The sequence below is a fragment of the Carcharhinus amblyrhynchos genome, chromosome 16 (assembly GCF_965287045.1).
Source record: "Carcharhinus amblyrhynchos chromosome 16, sCarAmb.v2.hapA, whole genome shotgun sequence".
NCBI classification, from domain to species: Eukaryota; Metazoa; Chordata; class Chondrichthyes; order Carcharhiniformes; family Carcharhinidae; genus Carcharhinus; species Carcharhinus amblyrhynchos.
The window spans coordinates 19,252,759-19,271,665 of NC_137339.1; the positions used below are offsets into that span (position 1 = coordinate 19,252,759).

General features: G+C 42.0%; 1 protein-coding gene across 2 annotated transcripts in view; it reads left to right on the forward strand.

Moving 5' to 3' along the window:
* Positions 1–10,993, forward strand: part of arhgap40 (Rho GTPase activating protein 40) — a 119,087-nt gene extending 108,094 nt beyond the window's left edge. For both annotated transcript variants that reach the window (XM_080204783.1, XM_080204782.1), the window contains exons 13-15: positions 1,272–1,435; positions 6,069–6,127; positions 9,865–10,993. In XM_080204783.1, the coding sequence (XP_080060909.1) occupies positions 1,272–1,435; positions 6,069–6,127; positions 9,865–9,971 (330 nt within the window). In that variant the 3' untranslated portion in view covers positions 9,972–10,993. The remainder of the gene's footprint in view (positions 1–1,271; positions 1,436–6,068; positions 6,128–9,864) is intronic.
* The last annotated feature ends 7,914 nt before the right edge of the window (positions 10,994–18,907 follow it).

The following is an 18,907-nucleotide window of genomic DNA, read 5'->3' on the forward strand; positions in this document are numbered from 1 at the left end:
GGGCAGTGCCTGTATCCCCAAGGGCCTGCATCTAAAAGATTGGCTGCTCGTAAAGGATACTAGCTGTGGAGGTTTATCTGAGGCAGAAAGCGTGAACTCCCTTTGAGAAATTTGCCCCAGCAGCTCTTTTTAATTCCAGTCATAGAGGTTTATAGCATGGAAACAGGTCCTTTGGCCCAACTTGTCCATGCTGCCCTTTTTTTAACCACTAAGCTAGTGCCAATTGCCTGCGCTTGGCACATATATCTCTATACGTATCCTACCCATGTAGGATACATGTAATCCCATGGATACCATGTAAAAAGCCTAAATGCTTTTTAAAAGATAAAATTATACCTGCCTCTACTACTACCTCTGGCAGCTTGTTCCAGACACTCGCTATCCTGTGTGTGAAAAAAATTTGTCCCTCTGGACCCTTTTATATCTCTCCCCACTCACCTTAAACCAATGCCCTCTAGTTTTAGACTCCCCTACCTTTGGGAAAAGATGTTGACTGTCTACCTGATCTATGTCCCACATCATTTTATAGACCTCTATAAGGTGGTCAAAAATCCATTGAAATTGTTTACCTTAGGTTCTCTCAGTCACTCTACTGCCCAATCGTCTTGGTGGCTGCATCTGTCTTCAATTCTAATAAATAAAAGGGAAAGTGGGATATGAGGAACAGGTGGGAGTTGGATTAGAGACCAAGGAGAGATCAGCCATGATCTGACTGAATGGCGGATCAAGCTCGAAGAGCTGAATTTGCCTACTTCTGCTCCTAATTCCTTTGTTGCTATGTTAAAATCCTGAGCACCAATGCACTGCCCAGCACAACATGAGCTATGATCAAGGAGCCAACTTAAGTGTGGGAGTCTGCGCTTGTTCTTGGATTGCTGGCCTCATTTGTGGGTGAGTGGAGTCTGTGGTCCCAACTAAAACCCATGGAAATTGATGGCATAAACTTGCTTTCCAGCCCTCTTCCTAATTATTGCAGATGTGTGATAGTTAGAGCAATGATTTTTGCTTCTGTTGACTTGAGTTTCCCAGTTGGAAGAAATTAACCCTATTGGTTATACTGATCAAATCAATTCATGCAAAAATATGGATTGATGTACTTCTCAAACCTCGGTCCCCAAGTATTGTAATTTTTTTTGATTGCACAACAAGTTCCTGGCTACATTTGTAAACTGTGCTTATATGAAATAATTATTTACCTGTATGTTTGTGCGTATAACAAGAAGCTACCAGCAACAGATCGTTGAATGAAATTAAGTGTTTTTTTATCTTAGCAACAGTTTAACAAGATGATAAAAATTCAAGCTCCCCAGTTGTTGAAGGACACAATGGAGGTGCAGCTGAATTCTAAGACTACTATTCGGGATCTTGTTGCTCAGTTTCAGAAGCAATTAAACTGCAATAACTGTGACGCCACCACTGACGATTTCACAAAAAGGTAATTTATCTTTTCACGCTGCATCAATGTTCCTGATCCTGTTTTTTTTTGTTAAGTTGAAAGGGATTGTACCACTGGCACCACTGCTTGGATTTGGCGATCAGTGGTGAAGGAATGGCACTTGTCCGTCACCACACTTGCAGGTACCCACAGACGTTTGACATGCTTTTGAGCAGATACTTGCTCTCGTTGTTGGAGGAGATGATGTCACTCAATTTTATGTCCTCTACGTTTTTAAGTTTAAGTTGATTTATTAACGTCACAAGTAGGCTTACATTAACTGCAATGAAGTTACTGTGAAAATACCCTAGTGGCCATTCTCCGGTGCCCATTTGGATACACTGTGGGAGAATTTCGCATGGTCAGCGCACCTTACCAGTACGTCTTTCGGACTGTGGGAGAAAACCGGAGCACCCAGAGGAAACTCACGGTGACATGGGAAGAAGGATGTAGAGATGTCGGCATTGGACTGGTGTAAACACAGTAAGAAGTCTCAACACCAGGTTTAAGTCCAACAGTTTGTTTGATAGTAATCCCACAAGCTTTCGGAAATGGTGTTCCTTCGTCAGGTGTGTGGAAGGTTCTGGTCAGAGAAGGGCATATAAAGACACACACAGTTTACAGAATACTGATTAGAATGCAAGTCTTTGCAGCTAACCTGCTACTCAAGTCTTTAAGAATTGCAATTAGGCGAGGATTGTTCCAATGCAGCCTATGGCAGTATGGTGTATCTTTGACTGCAGCATCCAGAATTCTGTGTTTAACTGTACATTTGTAGAAGCTGGAATTTGCTGTTAGACTAGCTAATGGTAATGGTGAGTGTTGTTGGCCCCAACATTATTATCAGTAATATTCAAAATTATAAGTCATTGTAATATTTCATGACCTGAGAACCTAAAGAAGTCCAATTTTGTTTCCACTACTGTAGAGCAACAAAATAGTAGTCACCATGGCAACAAAGAGGCAATTCATGTTAATTCTTGCAGCTATATAGAGAGTATCAGAATACAGATGGTGATTGAATGCGTCTATCTCAAATCCCAACGTGGTTTCACAACTGGGAGGTGTACAACTGACATGATCTTTTCAGTCTGGTAGCTGCATGAAAAGTGCTGTGTACAAAAGGTTCCACTCTGTATTGCCTGAATCAATATTACCAAATCATTTGACCATGTGAACAGAGGCCAGTCTGTTTAAGCTGCTGGAGAAAATAGACTGCTCGCTGAAGCTGCTCGATCTGTCCTCCTCTTTCCGTGACAACATGATGGGTAAGGTCAGCTATGATGGTGCATCATTGGAAACCTTTCAGATCCGCAGCGGGGTCAGACTGGGTTGTGTTCCGGCATCAGCACTTTGGTACATTCTTCTCTTTGTTGTTATCATATGTCTTCAGGTTACCAACCTAAGGAGCGGAATTTTCCCATCACACCCTGCCACAGGTAAGACACGGACCATGCAAAGGTCTGTTCACCTCGGGCAGGAATTTTCTGGTCTAGGGGTGAGCACATGGCAATCCGGCCCAAGATGTCTACTGACATGGCAGAACTAATAGAAAGCTGTTCAGCCTTGCTCTCCTGAGAACCAAGACAAAAATGCAGAAAGTCATCATAAGAGAGTTGTAGACTCGTGATACTGTACTAACATCCCTTACTGAGGAACTTCTGCAGTAGCAAACGGACCGACTGTCTCATGCCCTGTAAAGAGCTTGGTGTGGCCATCAGTGACAGCAAGACAAATGTCCTGGTCCAGGATGTTGCCACATCACCACTCCTTGGAATGTGCCATGATTTGGACAATGAATGGAGGTAATGAAAGGGAGGAGAAGGAGAAACATTTTCAGCAGAAAGGCATTTCTGATTAGGATGCTCAGGGAACAATTTACCTGGCCAAACATCAGCAAAGATCAGTGTATGAAACGGTTGTTCTTCAGTAATCAAATCCTCACTGAAATCTGTCAGTGTTGGAGCCATGACTGAGAGCTGGACCAGGACCACACTTGCTAGTGGCTGTAAAGGTAACCACAGTAATGAACGTCTGTGCATCTGGCTTCTTCAAGGATGGAGCTGGAAGCGTTTTTACTCCCTGTTGCATGTGATTCAAGCACATGGACTTGTACCTAGATTATAAAACAGGATTCTTTATTCCAGTGGCATGAAATATTTATAGACACTAATGGAGAAACTGAATTCTGAGAAACAAACTATTTCCAAAGGATATTCATGACTCTCAATTTAAATCCACCAGAGACCCTTTAAGGAGCAGAGTTAATGGAGCTCCTATTGCAGATTCATAGGATCCTAGAATCCCTACAGTGCAGAAGGAGTCCATTTGGCCCATAGAGTCTGCTCTGACAACAGTCCCACCCAGGTCACACCCCATACCCCACCTATTTACTCTCCTAATCCCCTGGATTCTAAGAGCCAATTTAGCATGGCCAATCAACTGAACCCTTACATCTTCATACCATGTTAGCCAGATTCCCGTGAATCCCAGATGTGAGGAGAATTTTCCTATCATAGAATCCTACAGTGCAGGAGGAGGTCATTTGGCCCATTGAGTCTGCACCAGCCATAATCCTACCCAGGCCTTATCCTCATAACCCCATGTATTTACCCTAACTAGTCCTCCTGACACTAAGGGGCAATTTAGCATAACCAATCTACCTAACCCTTGCATCTTTGGACTGTGAGAGGAGCAGCCTGGGGAAACACACACAGAAATGGGGATAATGTGCAAACTTCACATACAGTTAATCAAGGCCGGAATTGAACCCGAGTTCCAGGCGCTGTGAGGCAGCAGTGCTAACCACTGTCATCCTTCAGTGGTGCACCTTGGGGCTTCTCTGACTCTGCTGCCCATTTGGTCCGCCTAGATCTCCAGCAGTTATATGCTCACTGCAAAACCAATTCCCAGTTCTCTAGCCACTGCCAGAGGCTTCAGGTTGCCCTAATCCTGGCCTTGACACTTGCCGCATCCGGTCTGCCCCATGCTGTGTGGGTCCACAGAGTTTCCCGGATTCCCTATCCGCACAGCTTACTCAAGTCACAATGCCTCCGCCCCATTAACAGCTGCAGGCTAACTTTTCAAGTAGTGGCCGGTTACCATAGTGATCCCCCACTGATACATCCAGCCGATGTACAGCAAGATGGGCTGAAATCATTGGTGAACTCACTGGAATGAGCTGACAGCATGGGGTTAGTGTGCCGCCTGCATTGAAGTCGATTGGCACATCACCCAGAGCCAGTTTTCAGTTGCCAAATGTTCAAAGCTCTTTGGTGGTGACTTGAAATTGGCTTCTCACCTGAAAAGGGGACAATCGGCTATTGAAAATCAGGCCAGAGTGGCTCAGAGTGCAGGTTAGAGGGAAAGCACCTGTTAAATAACTGATTTGTTGTAAGTTAATTAATGTCTCAAAAATATCACGTAATCACTGTTATCACACCTCTAGGGCAGCACAGTGATTAGCACTGCTGCCTCACAGCGCCAGGAACCCGGATCTGATTCTCGGCTTGGGTCATTGTCTTGTGCGGAGTTTGCACGTTCTCCCCATGTCTGCGTAGGTTTCCTCCTGGTGCTCTGGTTTCTTCCCACAATCTGAAAGATGTTCTGGTTAGGTGCATTGTTTGTGTGGAGTTTGCACATTCTCCCCGTGTCTGTGTAAATTCCCTCCAGGTGCTCCAGTTTCTTCCCGCACTCCAAAGATCTTCTGGTTAGGTTAATTGGCCATACTAAATTGACCCCAGTGTCAGAGGGTTATGGGAATAGGGCCTGGATGGGATTGTGGTTGGTACAGTTTCGAAAGGCTGAATGGCCTCCTTGTGTACTGTAGGGATTCTATGGCCGTGCTAAATTCTCTCTGTACTCGAACAGGTGCCACAGTGTGGCGACCAGGGGATTCTCACAACTTATTTTCAGTGTTAATGTAAGCCTATTTGTGACACTAATAAATAAACTTAAACTTTTCCAACCTAGGCAGAATCACAGAATTATTATGGCACATGGGGAGGCCAGTTGGCCCACCATGTCTGCACCAGGAAAGACAAAGGATAACTAAATGCTGTTGCTATACCCAATTAGTCAGCACAAGTCAGGCACTTGAAATAACACTACCTCAGTCCCATTAGCAAAGTCACGCTGTTAATATGCAATAGGTTTGCCATCGTCACCTGATTTTGGAGCACCATTATTTAATGAAGTTTCATATGGAGGTGCCCTGAAAGCAAACCAGAACATCAGACACATGCAGGGTCATCATGTGGCTACACAAATATCTATTTGAACCTACCAGCTCTGAGCTTAGTGCCAGTAAGTATGGATAAGCTAGCCTCATGCCATGTGATGTAACGACCAACATTGAGACTTGGGTCACTGTATCCTTTTGCAGTGTTCTGCAGGAACCTGAACAACAATTGCATTGGACATGACTCAGTGGAGGTGGCATGGAGCATTCAAATGTTGATCCAAGAGAGAATGTTTTGTCTTTCATTCCATTCTTTAATTGTTAGGAAATGTAGCTTCAGCATGGAATCATGGTATGATCAGAACTCAAGTAGGTTTTCTTTTCCGTCATGAATCATTATTGTTCAAACGTAATAATCTGACATCACCAAGCCTTGTATCCTTTTCTTCCTAGAAACAACAATTCCACAGATGGTCCAGAGTTCTGCCTGTATGAAGTGGGTGGTAATATAGGTGAGTAATGCATGAATATTATTTAAAATATCAACATTTTAATGGCACTCTTAGTTAAAATGGATGATCATTGGGCAGGATCTCCCCCTCCCCCCTTTTGTGGAGGCAGGGAGTGACCTGCTGTTAGCTGGTGGTGGGATCTTCCATTCTAGCCGCTGTCAACAGGTTCTCCCATTGTTGGCATCCTCTGCCATCGGGGGAGCCTGTGGCTATGGTGTCATCATTGGCAAGGCTGGAAGATCCCACTGGCAGGAGTGGCCAGAAAGATTTCATCCACTGTAACTATTAAATGATTATGGACAATTTTAATTCTGCTGCAATATTGGCTTGGCAACTCAAGCAACAGAAACATCAAACGCTTGTGAAAATTCTTAACTGTGCTGGTATATGAGACTAAGCACAACTAACAAACTAATACCTACCAATGTTATGATCACCACAGAGACTGATCATTTTTAAACAGGTACTTGATTCCCACTGACCAACTCAAAGGAAGTTTTAAGACTTCTAATGAAACAAACAAACTACACGCAATATAAACAAAGCATTACTTAATGGACAAATAATACTTTAAAATACAACGAAGGTAACTTTCAGGTACTTTTACCTCAAAGCATTTATGCTGTACAACACACTTCCCACTGAATTACAGTTTTTCAGGGAACAGTCCATGGTCACTTCCAGCTTTCAAATGTCTCCCCATCTTTCAGAGTTGTAATGTCCAGCAATCATCAGAGGTTTTCCCTCCGTCCTCTGAGAATTCCTGCACCAACCCTTAGCCGTAAGGCTCCCTCTGTTGATTTCCAACCTTTGCTGGGACAAGTCTTGAGGGATCCTGTGATAACCCCGCGAGATCCATGGAAATCACTGATTGACCTCCCTGTGGGATTGTTGAGCATGTGTTCCCCTGGTAACGGGCAATGGCCTACCCAGTTGGAACTCATTATCTGAGCCTTTTATAAGGTAGGACTGGGCCTGCTGAACTGTCCCAGGCAGGGACTAGTGTGTGTACACCACGGCAGTCGTTTTACTTTGCATTCCATAATAAGCAGAGTTCCAGTCAGGCTTCCTGAGTCATTACAAGTCCTTAAATAACTGTGTTTTCCTTCTCCCTGATTAGTGTACAGCCTTTCCCCAGCATTCTGACTGGTAGCTAACTGGAAAGGCAGTCTTTCTTCTGTGTACCCTGCAGCAGCTATTGTTCCTTTATCTCCCTGTTCCAGTTCAAGCTTCATGAAACACAAAGTCTGCATGAAGAACACCTGCTCCTGCCTTTTACTTTCAGCTGTTAAAATGTTGCACCTTGCCCTCTGCTGTCCTCATGGTAACCAGGCCACACAGGTTTATTGTCAGGCAGAACTCCTAGCAAATCACATAACTTTCTTTACTTCTCCATTTTGGCTAAACTAAAGCAACAATCTAAAACATAATCCTCTTATAAAACCTTGCATTTGTAGCAACTAATAAAACATAAGCATATGGCTGCAGTGTAGAAGTGATGGTTCTGCATCAAAATCCTCCATTATAGCAAGAAGTATTTGCTTCTACATGATATATCTTGTTAGTGAAACATCGTCATATAATGGTTCATCCAATGGTTTACTTACTTTAAATATTCTGAATGTCGAGTCATTCGTTTGAAACTCTTAAATCTATTTAATTTATTATTCTGCTGCTGACACAGATCCAAAAAAATGTTAGTGGGCTGTATTTTCTCCCTGGCTTCAGGACCCTGATGGCACCAAATGGAGGTCAAATCCACACTTGCCAATAACGACACTGGCTCAGCAATTTTCACGGAGGGTGGCCTCCTAATTGGGCATCCTTGTGTCCCACCATCCAATTAAGGGGGAGGCAGTGGCACAGTGGTATTGTTGCTGGTCTAATAATCCAGAGATCTGGGCTAATGTTCTGGCAACCTGGGTTTGAATCCCACCCTGGCTGATGGTAAAGTTCGAATTCAATAAAAATCTGGAATTAAAAGTTTACTGTTGACCAGGAAACCATTGTCGATTGTTGTAAAGACCCATCTGGTTCACTAATGTCCTTTAGGGAAGGAAACCTGCTGTCCTTACCTGCTCTGACTCCGGATTCAAAGCAATGCGGTTTGCTCTTTTAAGAAAGTCTTTGACTTGCACTCGGGGCAAATAGGGAGGGGCCCACACCCCATGAATGGCTCCAGGGAGCTGGCTGTGAGAAGGGGGACAGCCAAGCTGCTGCCACCAAATGCCGGTGATCCAGTCTCAAATTATTTGAATTCACTGTCCACCTCCGTTGGGGAGCAGCTGACCTGATGCCTCTTTGTGGCGAGAGGGTGCTATTTCCAATGTTCGCCCTGTTATTTACTTGCCCCCACCCCTGTTTTCCCAGCCTTCCATCTAGGGCCAGGAGTAATTTGCCATTTGTTTCTGATGGTTTTGCTCCAGTGATTCTGCCAAAATATAATTGCACAGTCTGGTGTGGTCCTTTTATCAATAATTATTTTTATGTTCACTACTCTTTAGATAACCAAAGAAACAAAATCGACAATGTCTACTTTCATTAACAATATACAGGATTAATCTAATTATGTCTTTAGTAATTTTAGGATTAGTAATTCTTTGGTTATGCGTTTTTCTTTGTCCATTCTTCATGTCTGAGCTTGTATGAGGGGTATCAGTAGGGATCTGACCTGTGGGGATTTAAGTGTAAGGTCATGCATTTTTGACAGGAAAAGTGGGAAGGGCAACTTATTATCTAAATGGGGAGAGACTTCGGGTTGCACCGATGCAGAGGAATCTGGGCGTCCTTGTTCATGAGTCACAGAAAACTAGCATACAACAGATACAACAGAAAATAAAGAAAGCAAATGGAATGTTGGCATTTGTGGCTAAAGGAATAGAATATAAAGCTAAGGAAGTATTGTTGCAACCATACAAAGCAATGGCGAGGCCGCACCTTGAGTATTGTGCATTGTTTTGGTCCCTTATTTGAGGAAGGATGTGGTTGGTTTGGAGGCAGTTCAGAAGAGGTTCACTAGATTGATTCCACAGATGAGGGGTTTGTCGTATGAAGAGAGATTAGGCCTATACTCTCTGGAATTTAGAAGACTGAGGGGAGATCAATTTGAGGTATACAAGATGATAAAAGGCAAGGATAAAGCAGACGTGGAGCGGATGCTTCCTCTTCTGGGGTATTCTAGGATGAGAGGTCATAGTCTTAGTAAGGGATAGTAAATGTAAAACAGAGTTGAGGGGAAACTACTTATCCTAAAGGGTTGCAGATCTGTGGAATTCCTTACCCCAAAGTGCCATGGATGCTGGGACAGTGAGTAAATTTAAGAAGGGGTTAGTCAGATTTTTAATTGAAATGGGTTGAAGGGTTATGGGGAAAATGCAGGAAAATGGGGATGAGGGGCATATCAGCCATGATCGAATGGCACAGCAGACTCAATGGGCCAAATGGCCTAGTTCTGCTCCTATATCTTATGAACTAAGTTGGTGCTGTCCTTATCGGGAATTGGACATCACTGATTAGTGATCAGTTGTTCCCCCCATCTTGAAAGACTGCAGCCTCTGCCTGCTCACCTGTGGCCTGGCTGAGCTGGACTGAGCACTGAACGTAAATTGATTCTTGCATATCTCTGGTGTTTAATACTGTAAAAATTCTCTGAGCTATTTTGGGGATTTCAAACTTTTATGTAAAACAAAATTAATCCCGTGCTTCTTTAGTAACTTTGAAATCATTTATTTTAATAGGCGAACGCTGTCTTGATCCAGACACACACATGTTGGAACTGTACAGGATTAACCCTCAGGCTGAGTGGATCATAAAACCGCAAGTAGCTTTGTCAAAAGAGAGCTAAATCCTTGTCAACGTTCATCACTTAAAATCCACAGCGTAACACCTGTACTTTGGTTTATTCTTAAAAGTTTGTGACCTCTCAAAGCTCAAAGCAAAATTACTGGAGTACTTTTTCAAGGCACAACCAAGAAGCAACTTATTCAGCAAAGTACAGCGCTTCCTTTGGACGAGAGACGTTGACCACTATTTAAAAGGTAGAAATCACGTCAGCTTTTAACTTGCTGGTCTATTGGCCTGTGAATTCGAGAACTTGGAATTTTATACAAAATTTGTATTTAACCATGCCTGTTTTATTGAGACATGTTCAGTAAGCACTGCCAAAATATTTGCAAAGAATATTATGGAAAAGACTACAACGATTCTCCTCTATCGCTGTACATAATATATTTTCTTGGAATACTTTTGGACAATTTTTTGCATGCCACCTTGGAACTGCTGGGAGAAAAGGAATGTGTACAGTGAAGAAAAAAAGCAGCAAAAATGAAAAAAAAAGAAACTTGGCTTGTGCCAAATCGTACACGCAATCAATTATTTATTGAAGGGACAGAGCAGCAGTAAGAAGAATGAGCCTGAATCCCTGCTTCCAGGGAAGCCGTATTTGGATGCATGTATCGAACTCTTCAGGAGTTACAGGATTTTCTGCTGGGGCAAGTAACTATGATTGTGTTTAGCACTTTAGGGCTTGGATACAGAGAATGTCACACAATCCAAGGTAAAAGATACAGTAGTATAAAAATGCAGTAGCTGGCAGGAATTATGATGGACAATAACATTTGAAGCCTGAGTGATGTGTATTCTGTTTTCCGTGAGGCACTAGCCTCCTTAAAGTTGCCGATCAGCTTTTACTGTTGTATAATGTTAATAGATCTACATTTGGAACTTGTTTTCTACATATGGCTACAGTTAGAATTTTTTTTTTAGAGTCAAACAGTTTGTTTAAATAACCATCTCTGATTCTGCTGTCTGTCTCATTCTGTGAATTGGTAAAGTTATTTTTACGAGGATTAAAGAATGTGTCCCTTACAGTATTTGGAATACTTCTAATTGCATCAAATATTTCCAACTATTGAGAAACCACTACTGTTTAGTAACATTGTGATGAGGCCATTTTTGACTTCAGCAACTGAATTTCTATTACTCAAATTCACCCAACACTATATTGTTGAAGAATTTGAAATGACTGGAAGTACAGATTGAATATTTGGAAGTGTAGGAAGTCCTCGGAGGCAGAAGTCCCTTCATCAAAATCCCGTTATTTACAAGTCTGACAACAGCATCCAGAGTGCTTTCAGTTCACAGTCAACACTAGGAGTGATGTGGAGATGCTGGCGTTGGACTGGGGTAAGCACAGTAAGAAGTCTCACAACACCAGGTTGAAGTCCAACAGGTTTATTTGGTAGCACAAGCTTTTGGAGTGTTGTGTCTTCTTCAGGTGAGTGAAGAGTTGTGTTTACAAACAGGGCATTCATAGACACAGACGCAATTTACAAGATAATGTTTGGAATGTGAGTCTTTAATCAAGTCTTTACTGGTACAGACAATCAATATAAATGGTTAAACACATGATCGGCACATGAGGACGGCCTCAACCAGGATCTTGGGTTCATGTCACGCTATCTGTAACCCCTGCGACTTGCCTAGACTTGCAAAATCTCACTAACTGTCCTGGATGGAGACAATACACACCTCTTTAACCTGCGCTTAACCGTCTCTTTACGAACATTGTCTGTACCTTTAAGACTTGATTATCTGTAAACACTCGTGTTCTTACTACACTAGGAGTGCCAGAGGAACTGACATTTTTGGTTAAGTACAAAGCAAGAGACTCCCTGATTGGACCATCAATTTGGTCCTTAACCAGGGAGTTCATATTCTAACAGGCCCACCTCAATTGCCTGATTATAGTCATTACAAAACGCAAGCGATTTTCTCATTCTCAGAAATATCTTACATAAAATCACACATTTGCACCCAATATATACGGTTAGACTGCATTTCATTGTACAACAGGTAAAGTGCAGTGAAAAATGCAAACAGTTTGTAGCTGCAGGAGACATAAGAACATAATAAGAACATAAGAAGTAGGAGCAGGAGTAGGCCATCTAGCCCTTCGAGCCTGCCCCACCATTCAATAAGATCATGGCTGATCTGAAGTGGCTCAGTTCCACTTTCCCGCCTTCTCCCCATAACCCTTAATTCCCTTGCCTACCAAAAACCTATCTACCCGCGTCTTAAATATATTTAGCGAGGTAGCCTCCACCACATTAACGGGCAGAGAATTCCAGAGATTCACCACCCTTTGAGTGAAGAAGTTCCTCCTCAACTCCATTCTAAACTGCACGCCCCCCCCTTATCTTGAGGCTGTGCCCTCTAGTCTTACTGTCCTTTCTGAGCAGGAAGAATCTCTCTACATGGGAGACCTGTCCTCTTGCCTAGTTTCGGCCAGTTTACACTGCCTTCACCAGCCTAGTTCAAAAGATTGTGGGAATTAAACACAAGGTCCACCACACCCCCATCCTCCCACTGCAATTCCTGTGGCGGGCAGGATGGAAAAATTCCCCCCATTGTCAGTGATTTTACATAAGATTACGCACAGATTAGGGGACTAGATATCATAGAATCTCTGCAGTGTAGCAGGAAGCCATTCGGCTCATCGGGTCTGTACTAACTCTGACAGCATCCCTGTAACCTCACACTTTTACCCTGCTAATTTCCCTAACCTATACATCTTGGGACACCAGAGCACAATTTAACATGGCCAATCCGCCTAACCTGCACATCTTTGGACTGTGGGAGAAAACTGGAGCACCCGGAGGAAACCAATGCAGATACTGGCACAATGTGCAAACTCCACGCAGACAGTGACCCAAGGCTGGAATCGAACCCGGGTCTCTGATGCTGTGAGGCAGCAGTACCATCCAATGTGCCACCATGCCACCAAATAACTTTATTAAAAATCTTTTCTTTTGAGATAAGCCTATTTGCAGCTATATTAATAAAACTGCATCAGTTCACACTTTCAAATACATCATATTTTGGTACAAAGGGAATGAAAAATTATCATACGCTATTACACTGCTTGATGATGCTGATTCATGGAAGATTTTACATGACCATACAAATAAGGTACAAATGGCAACTTGACTCATAATTATTTACTTAATATTTAACTTGAATATTAACTGAATATCAACTTAATTGAATATCAACTTAAATGCTGTGATAAATATTAATTAATATTAAAATGGTGAAAATTAACCTTCTCAAGTGTGGCGTCTCAGCCTTTCAGATGCAAATTTTAAATTTTTTAAATTGTTTCTTTCAACAGCAACTTATATTTATGTAGCATATTTAATGTAACAAAGTGTCCCAAGATACTTCACAAGAGTATTGTAAACAAAATAGCTCAATCCAGTCTTTCTTTCCCTCAATTTTGTTGCCTGTTCCTCATTTCACATTGAATTCATTTTTCTAGCTTGCATTTTCTAATTCACACACTGCATTTGTTCGTTAATCATTCTTCATTGTGCTAGTGAGCGAGAGTCTAAGCCATGTTCACACAAGTGGCATGAGCCCTTTAAGAGGCGTCTGCACATTTTGGATTTTTAATTCACAGCAACATCTAGCGCTAGACAGGGACAGATCTAATGATCAGGTGCCCATCATTTTTTGGTTACAGTAACTTCCACCCTGAAGCTTTTCAAATGTTTGGAGTATTGTTACAAATTTCAGATTGTTTTGGGTACCTGTTGGCCACTCCTGCAAGTTAATTGGGCATCATACATTTTTTTTGGGGGGGGGACGGCGGGAGGCGTTAAATGCCTTGGTTTTTGGCATATTCACAGCAACTTCTAATTAACATCTTGCATTTTAAATTCCAGCTTCATGTTAAAGGCTATTTCTGACACATGTACACTAAATGCCAATCATTTGTTTACTCTGACTCCTTGAAGCAACAAAGTGTTTACGTGGATCGAATCATCTGCAATGGATGTGAATATTGCTTGGCCATCAGAGATGGCCTAATTAAATAGATATCATTCCTAGTCATCGCAGATAATAGGCCTGTGTTGAGACAACAGACTTTCATATCATTAGTTTTAGATAAATAATACAAGTTGTGGTATTTTGTCAACTATCTTGCCTTGCCTTTAATATGCATGGTAGCTGGCTTTAGCCTGCGACCTTTTAAAATTGCATGAATTCACTTTGTTTCAAAATACAAGCATTTAACATAATCTCCAAAAAGTCAAATGATGAAAAGTAATTCATTTGGCAAAAATATTCCCAGTCATCTCACTGCTATTGCACAGATATATTTTGATTGCAAATCTAATTTTTTGATGAATCATTCCCAGCAACCATTGCAGAAAGAAGATGTTATTTTGATGTGTTGAAAGGCACTAGAACTATCAGTTGATTTATACATAATTCACGTAGCTTCCACCCATAGAAGAGCACTTTTTGGAACAATCATATACATTCACCACACTCCTGGCTCCCTCTTGTGGTAGATTGTAAAAATCACATGCATCAGCTTCCAAAATCGAAATGTGATGTAGCTGAAAATAATAGTTTAGAATCAACTAAAATTCTTTTAACTTCAGTTGTGAGAATTTCTGTATATAACCACGTAAAAATGTTTTTCATTGTGCTCAATTTTAATTTGATATGTCACAAACTAAATATAGTGATACTTTAATCATTTATTGAAGTAATTTTATTTAAGGTATGTTTCATTTCTATGATACAATAAAGAAAACCCTAATTGGAAATATGGGGTGGAACTTTCCTGTCCTGCCCGCCACGGGAATCGTAGCGGACGGGACACAGACCGTGCAAAGGTCTGTTGACTTCGGGTGGGATTTTTCCGGCTTTGGGCAAGTGTGGCTGGAAACCATCCCCCGCCCCCACCATAGGCTAGAACTCTACCACGTCTCCTGCTCTGGAATCGGAGCGGGTTAGTGTCCGACAATGGAAATCTCTGATTCCGGGGGGGGGGGGGGGCAGTTTCCTGTCTCGCCCATGGTCTTGAAGTGTGTACACTCAACTGGTTCCAGTCTTCACTGCTCATCTGGGCTTGCTAACCTGATCTGCATTGAGTACAATAATGCAACTGACTGACCTTAGCTTCTCCTAGCCTGAGGAAAGGGAAGAAATTAGCTATTTATTAGTCACAAGTAAGGCTTACATGAACACTGCAATAAAGTCACTGTGAGGTTTCCATAGTCACCACATTCCGGCACCTGTTTGGGTCAATGCAGGCACAGAGAACATGCGAACTCCACTCCAACAGTGACCCAAGCCAGGAATCAAATGCAGGTCCCTGACACTGAGGCAGCAGTGCTAACCACTGTGCCACCGTCAGGCTCCTGCTATCCAGTGGCCCCTGCACAGGAATAAAACAAGGATGGGCTTCACAGTTTCTGGGCAAAAGCCAGTAAAATTGGACAGAGGCCGGTCACAAACTTCAGAAGTAATAAAGACGATTTCCACGAGAAAGTAACAACTACATTGCAAAGTACAAAATGAGTTGAAGCAGAGGTTTTCATTGGTCAAGTAAAGATTCGCAGTGCAGTGATGAAATTACAGCACACTATTTAGCTAATTTTATCAATGATATTGTGAACTGATGAATAGATAAATTGATGTTCCGGTTGATTGTTATCCCTGTGAATACATTTGAAGTAAAATTCTTTTATCAGCATTCTTATCAGGTCCCTGCGGTTACATGAAGAAAAAACAGTTTGCGCTGAAAATTACTGGTTCTTGGAAGCCAGAAAGCTTAATTTAAAATCAAAAGGATAAGCATTTTATTTACAATTTAAATTTTAACATTTGGGACTGAATTGACTAATGTGGTTTGCATATTGTTTTCAAACAGTGAGTCTGCCTTGACGTAGAATGTGGCCCTAGCAATTATGCATCAAATGGATGCAAGAAACGGAATTGTGGCTGATCTATTTCCACTTTAGTTATTTCCATTATTTCCATGTGTTTAGAAACAGTTTTTAGTCAAAATTTAGTATGGTCTATCTGCAATCCTGACAAGCCTATAGAAGCTCAAGCAGTTCCTGGCAATAGATTGCCGATTTTAAATTTTCCATTCCTACTTCTGTGCTTGGCTGTTTCATTTTCTACTGCTAAACAAAGCTTGCAATATCTGTTATTGCTGCTGTGGAAGATGTGTGAGTTCATAAGTGGCTAATCAACTTATTGTGCACTAAGGAAAGACCATAGAATTAAAGAGGGAGAGAGAGAGTGTAAGATTCAAGAGATAACTAGATGGGGCCGAATTTACTGTCAAAATAATGGTGAGGCTGATGACGTTTTGTTGTTGTATCACAAATGAAACAACAGCTTCCAGCCAGGGGCAGGCATGGAATTAAACATGAGTATACAGAAGTATCTGCCTGAATTAGACAACTCTGCTGTTAGGAGAATGTGTTGAATGATGGGATGCTGCAGTATAGGCATGGTTTCATTCCTGCATGTATTGATTGTTGTTGGAGATTTTGAAAATTTTTTATTAAAAAGCTATTTTTCTCTCTCTCTATCTGATTTTTCTTTGTCTAACTTTATTTCTCTATACTTAATTTAACATTGAATTCGCTCACCCTTTTTCCCATTTCCTTCTCAAATCCTTGTTAAATTTTTTTTACGAGGAGGGTGGTAGGTGCCTGGAATGAGCTGCCAGAGGAGATGGTAGAAACAGAAACAGTAGCAATGTTTAAAAGTATTCTCGACAGATATGTAAGTAGGCAGGAAATAGAGGGATATGGACCCATAGAGACAAAAGGTCTTCAGTTTAGAAAAACATCATGTATTGATGCTGGCTTGGTGGGCCAAAGAGTTTGTTCCTGTGCTGTACTGTTCAAAATCCATCAGTCTGATTAGTGAAGGCGATTCACTCTTGCCCTGTTTACTCAGCTTTCCCCCCCTGCACCATTATCATCATGAACCTCCTACAATTCCATGCAAAAGGTTTAAAAACTTAAATGAGTAATGAAAAGTCTAGCTAATAGCAGATGCTCAGACACAGCAAAGATTGTACTGGTACATTTTTGGAGAATGGAATGAAGTGCAAAGTGGTGGAGGGAATGAATAAGCCGCAAAGAGTTATTGAATGGAACAGGTTTTTCCAGTTGCTAAACACTTTATGTATTTAACAGATTGTTTCCATCATCCATGAGAGCAAAACTCGAGGATGTCTTCAGAACAATTAGATTCTGTTCCTGCATTGCAATATCTACCAGTTCTATTTAAATTGCTTGAGTGATCGCTTTGGTGGCACTGCTGCCTCATAGTGCCAAGGACTCAGGTTCAGTTCCTGGTCTGGGTCACTGTCTGTGCAGAGTCAGCACATTCTCCTCATGTCTGAGTGGGTTTACTCTGGGTGCATTGGCCACGCCACATTCTTCCTCAGTGTATCTGAACCGCTGCCGGAGTGTGGTGACTGAGGGATTTTCACAGTCACTTCTTTGCAGTGTTAAAGTAAACCTACTTGTGACACGAATAAATAAATTTTAACTTGAGCTTTGGCAGTCTGAATGGGTGAGGATCTTAATCATGTATGGGTTCATAGAATCATTGAATTCCTACAAAGCAGAGGAAGGCCATTTGGCCCATCGATCCTGCACCGACAGCAATCCCACTGAGGGTCCTATCCCCATAACCCCACATATTTATCCTATTGGTCTCCCTGACACTAAGACACAATTTAGCTTGGCCAATCAACTTAACCTGCACATCTTTGTCGTGTGGGAGGAAACCAGTGCACCCCGAGTAAACCCACACAGACACGGGGAGAATGTTCAAACTCCGCACAGACAGTGACCCAAGCTGGAATCGGCCACTGGTCCCTGGCACTGTGAGGTAGCAGTGCTAACCACTGTGTTGCCCATCTGAATGGCACATGATTTGATAACCCAGCACTTTCAGCCCTTTTCTTACGTTTTTTTTTGTGTGAGAGGGTTTTGAAACTGAATTATTAGGAGATGAATTAAACACTTGTATTTGCGTGGCTGGGGAACGCAGCTATTGCTCGGTGCCAGGGTTAATTTAACACTTTCAGCTAATGAGGTGTGAATGGTCGTAATGCCACGGAAATGGATCTCTCAGGGCGATGATCTGGATTGGATGGCCAAGGTCCCAATTTGAGGGGTGTCCAGACTTGCCGTGGAAGTTTGAAACCTGGGACTTTGCATTAATTACAGCTGGTGATGTCTGTAGTGAGCCAGGAGCTGTGCCACTGAGTGTGCGGCTGTCATCAGTTTGCAGGGTGTAGATTATACTCCAGTAGGCGATACAGGATTTCGGACTGGTGTGTGGGCTCTTTTTATCTTGAGGTCTTGTGTCAGATTGCTCTCTACTATAACCAGCCTCCCATCCACTTCCGGCTGCCTCAGCAAAGCAGCCAGCATAATTAAGGACCCCATGCACCTCAGACATTCTCTCCTCCACCTTTGTCTGTTGGAAAAATAGATACAAAAGTCTGAGGTCACGAACTTGAGAACAGCTTCTTCCCTGCTGTGTCAGACTCTTGCACAGACCTACCTAGCATTAAACTAATCTTTCTCTACCCCCTAGCTATGAGTGTAACACTACGTTCTGCACTCTCTAGTTTTCTTCTCTCAGAACGGTATACTTTGTATAGTGCGCAAGAAGCAATACTTTTCACTGTATACTAATATAGGTGACAATAAATCAAATCAAAAAATATTATTCACTGCAATAACATTACATGATTTCTTCTCAAACATGATTTCCAATTGCATCTTTTGTCCCAAAGCTCGTTTCCAAGGCTGGCATCAGCATCAACCAACATTTGACCCGTGTAATTCCAAATTGTATTGATTTTCCTTTACTTTTCCAGCAAATTTCTTAGTAAATTTGCCTCAGTGAACTGTCATAGAGTCAAACAGCGCAGATGAGGTA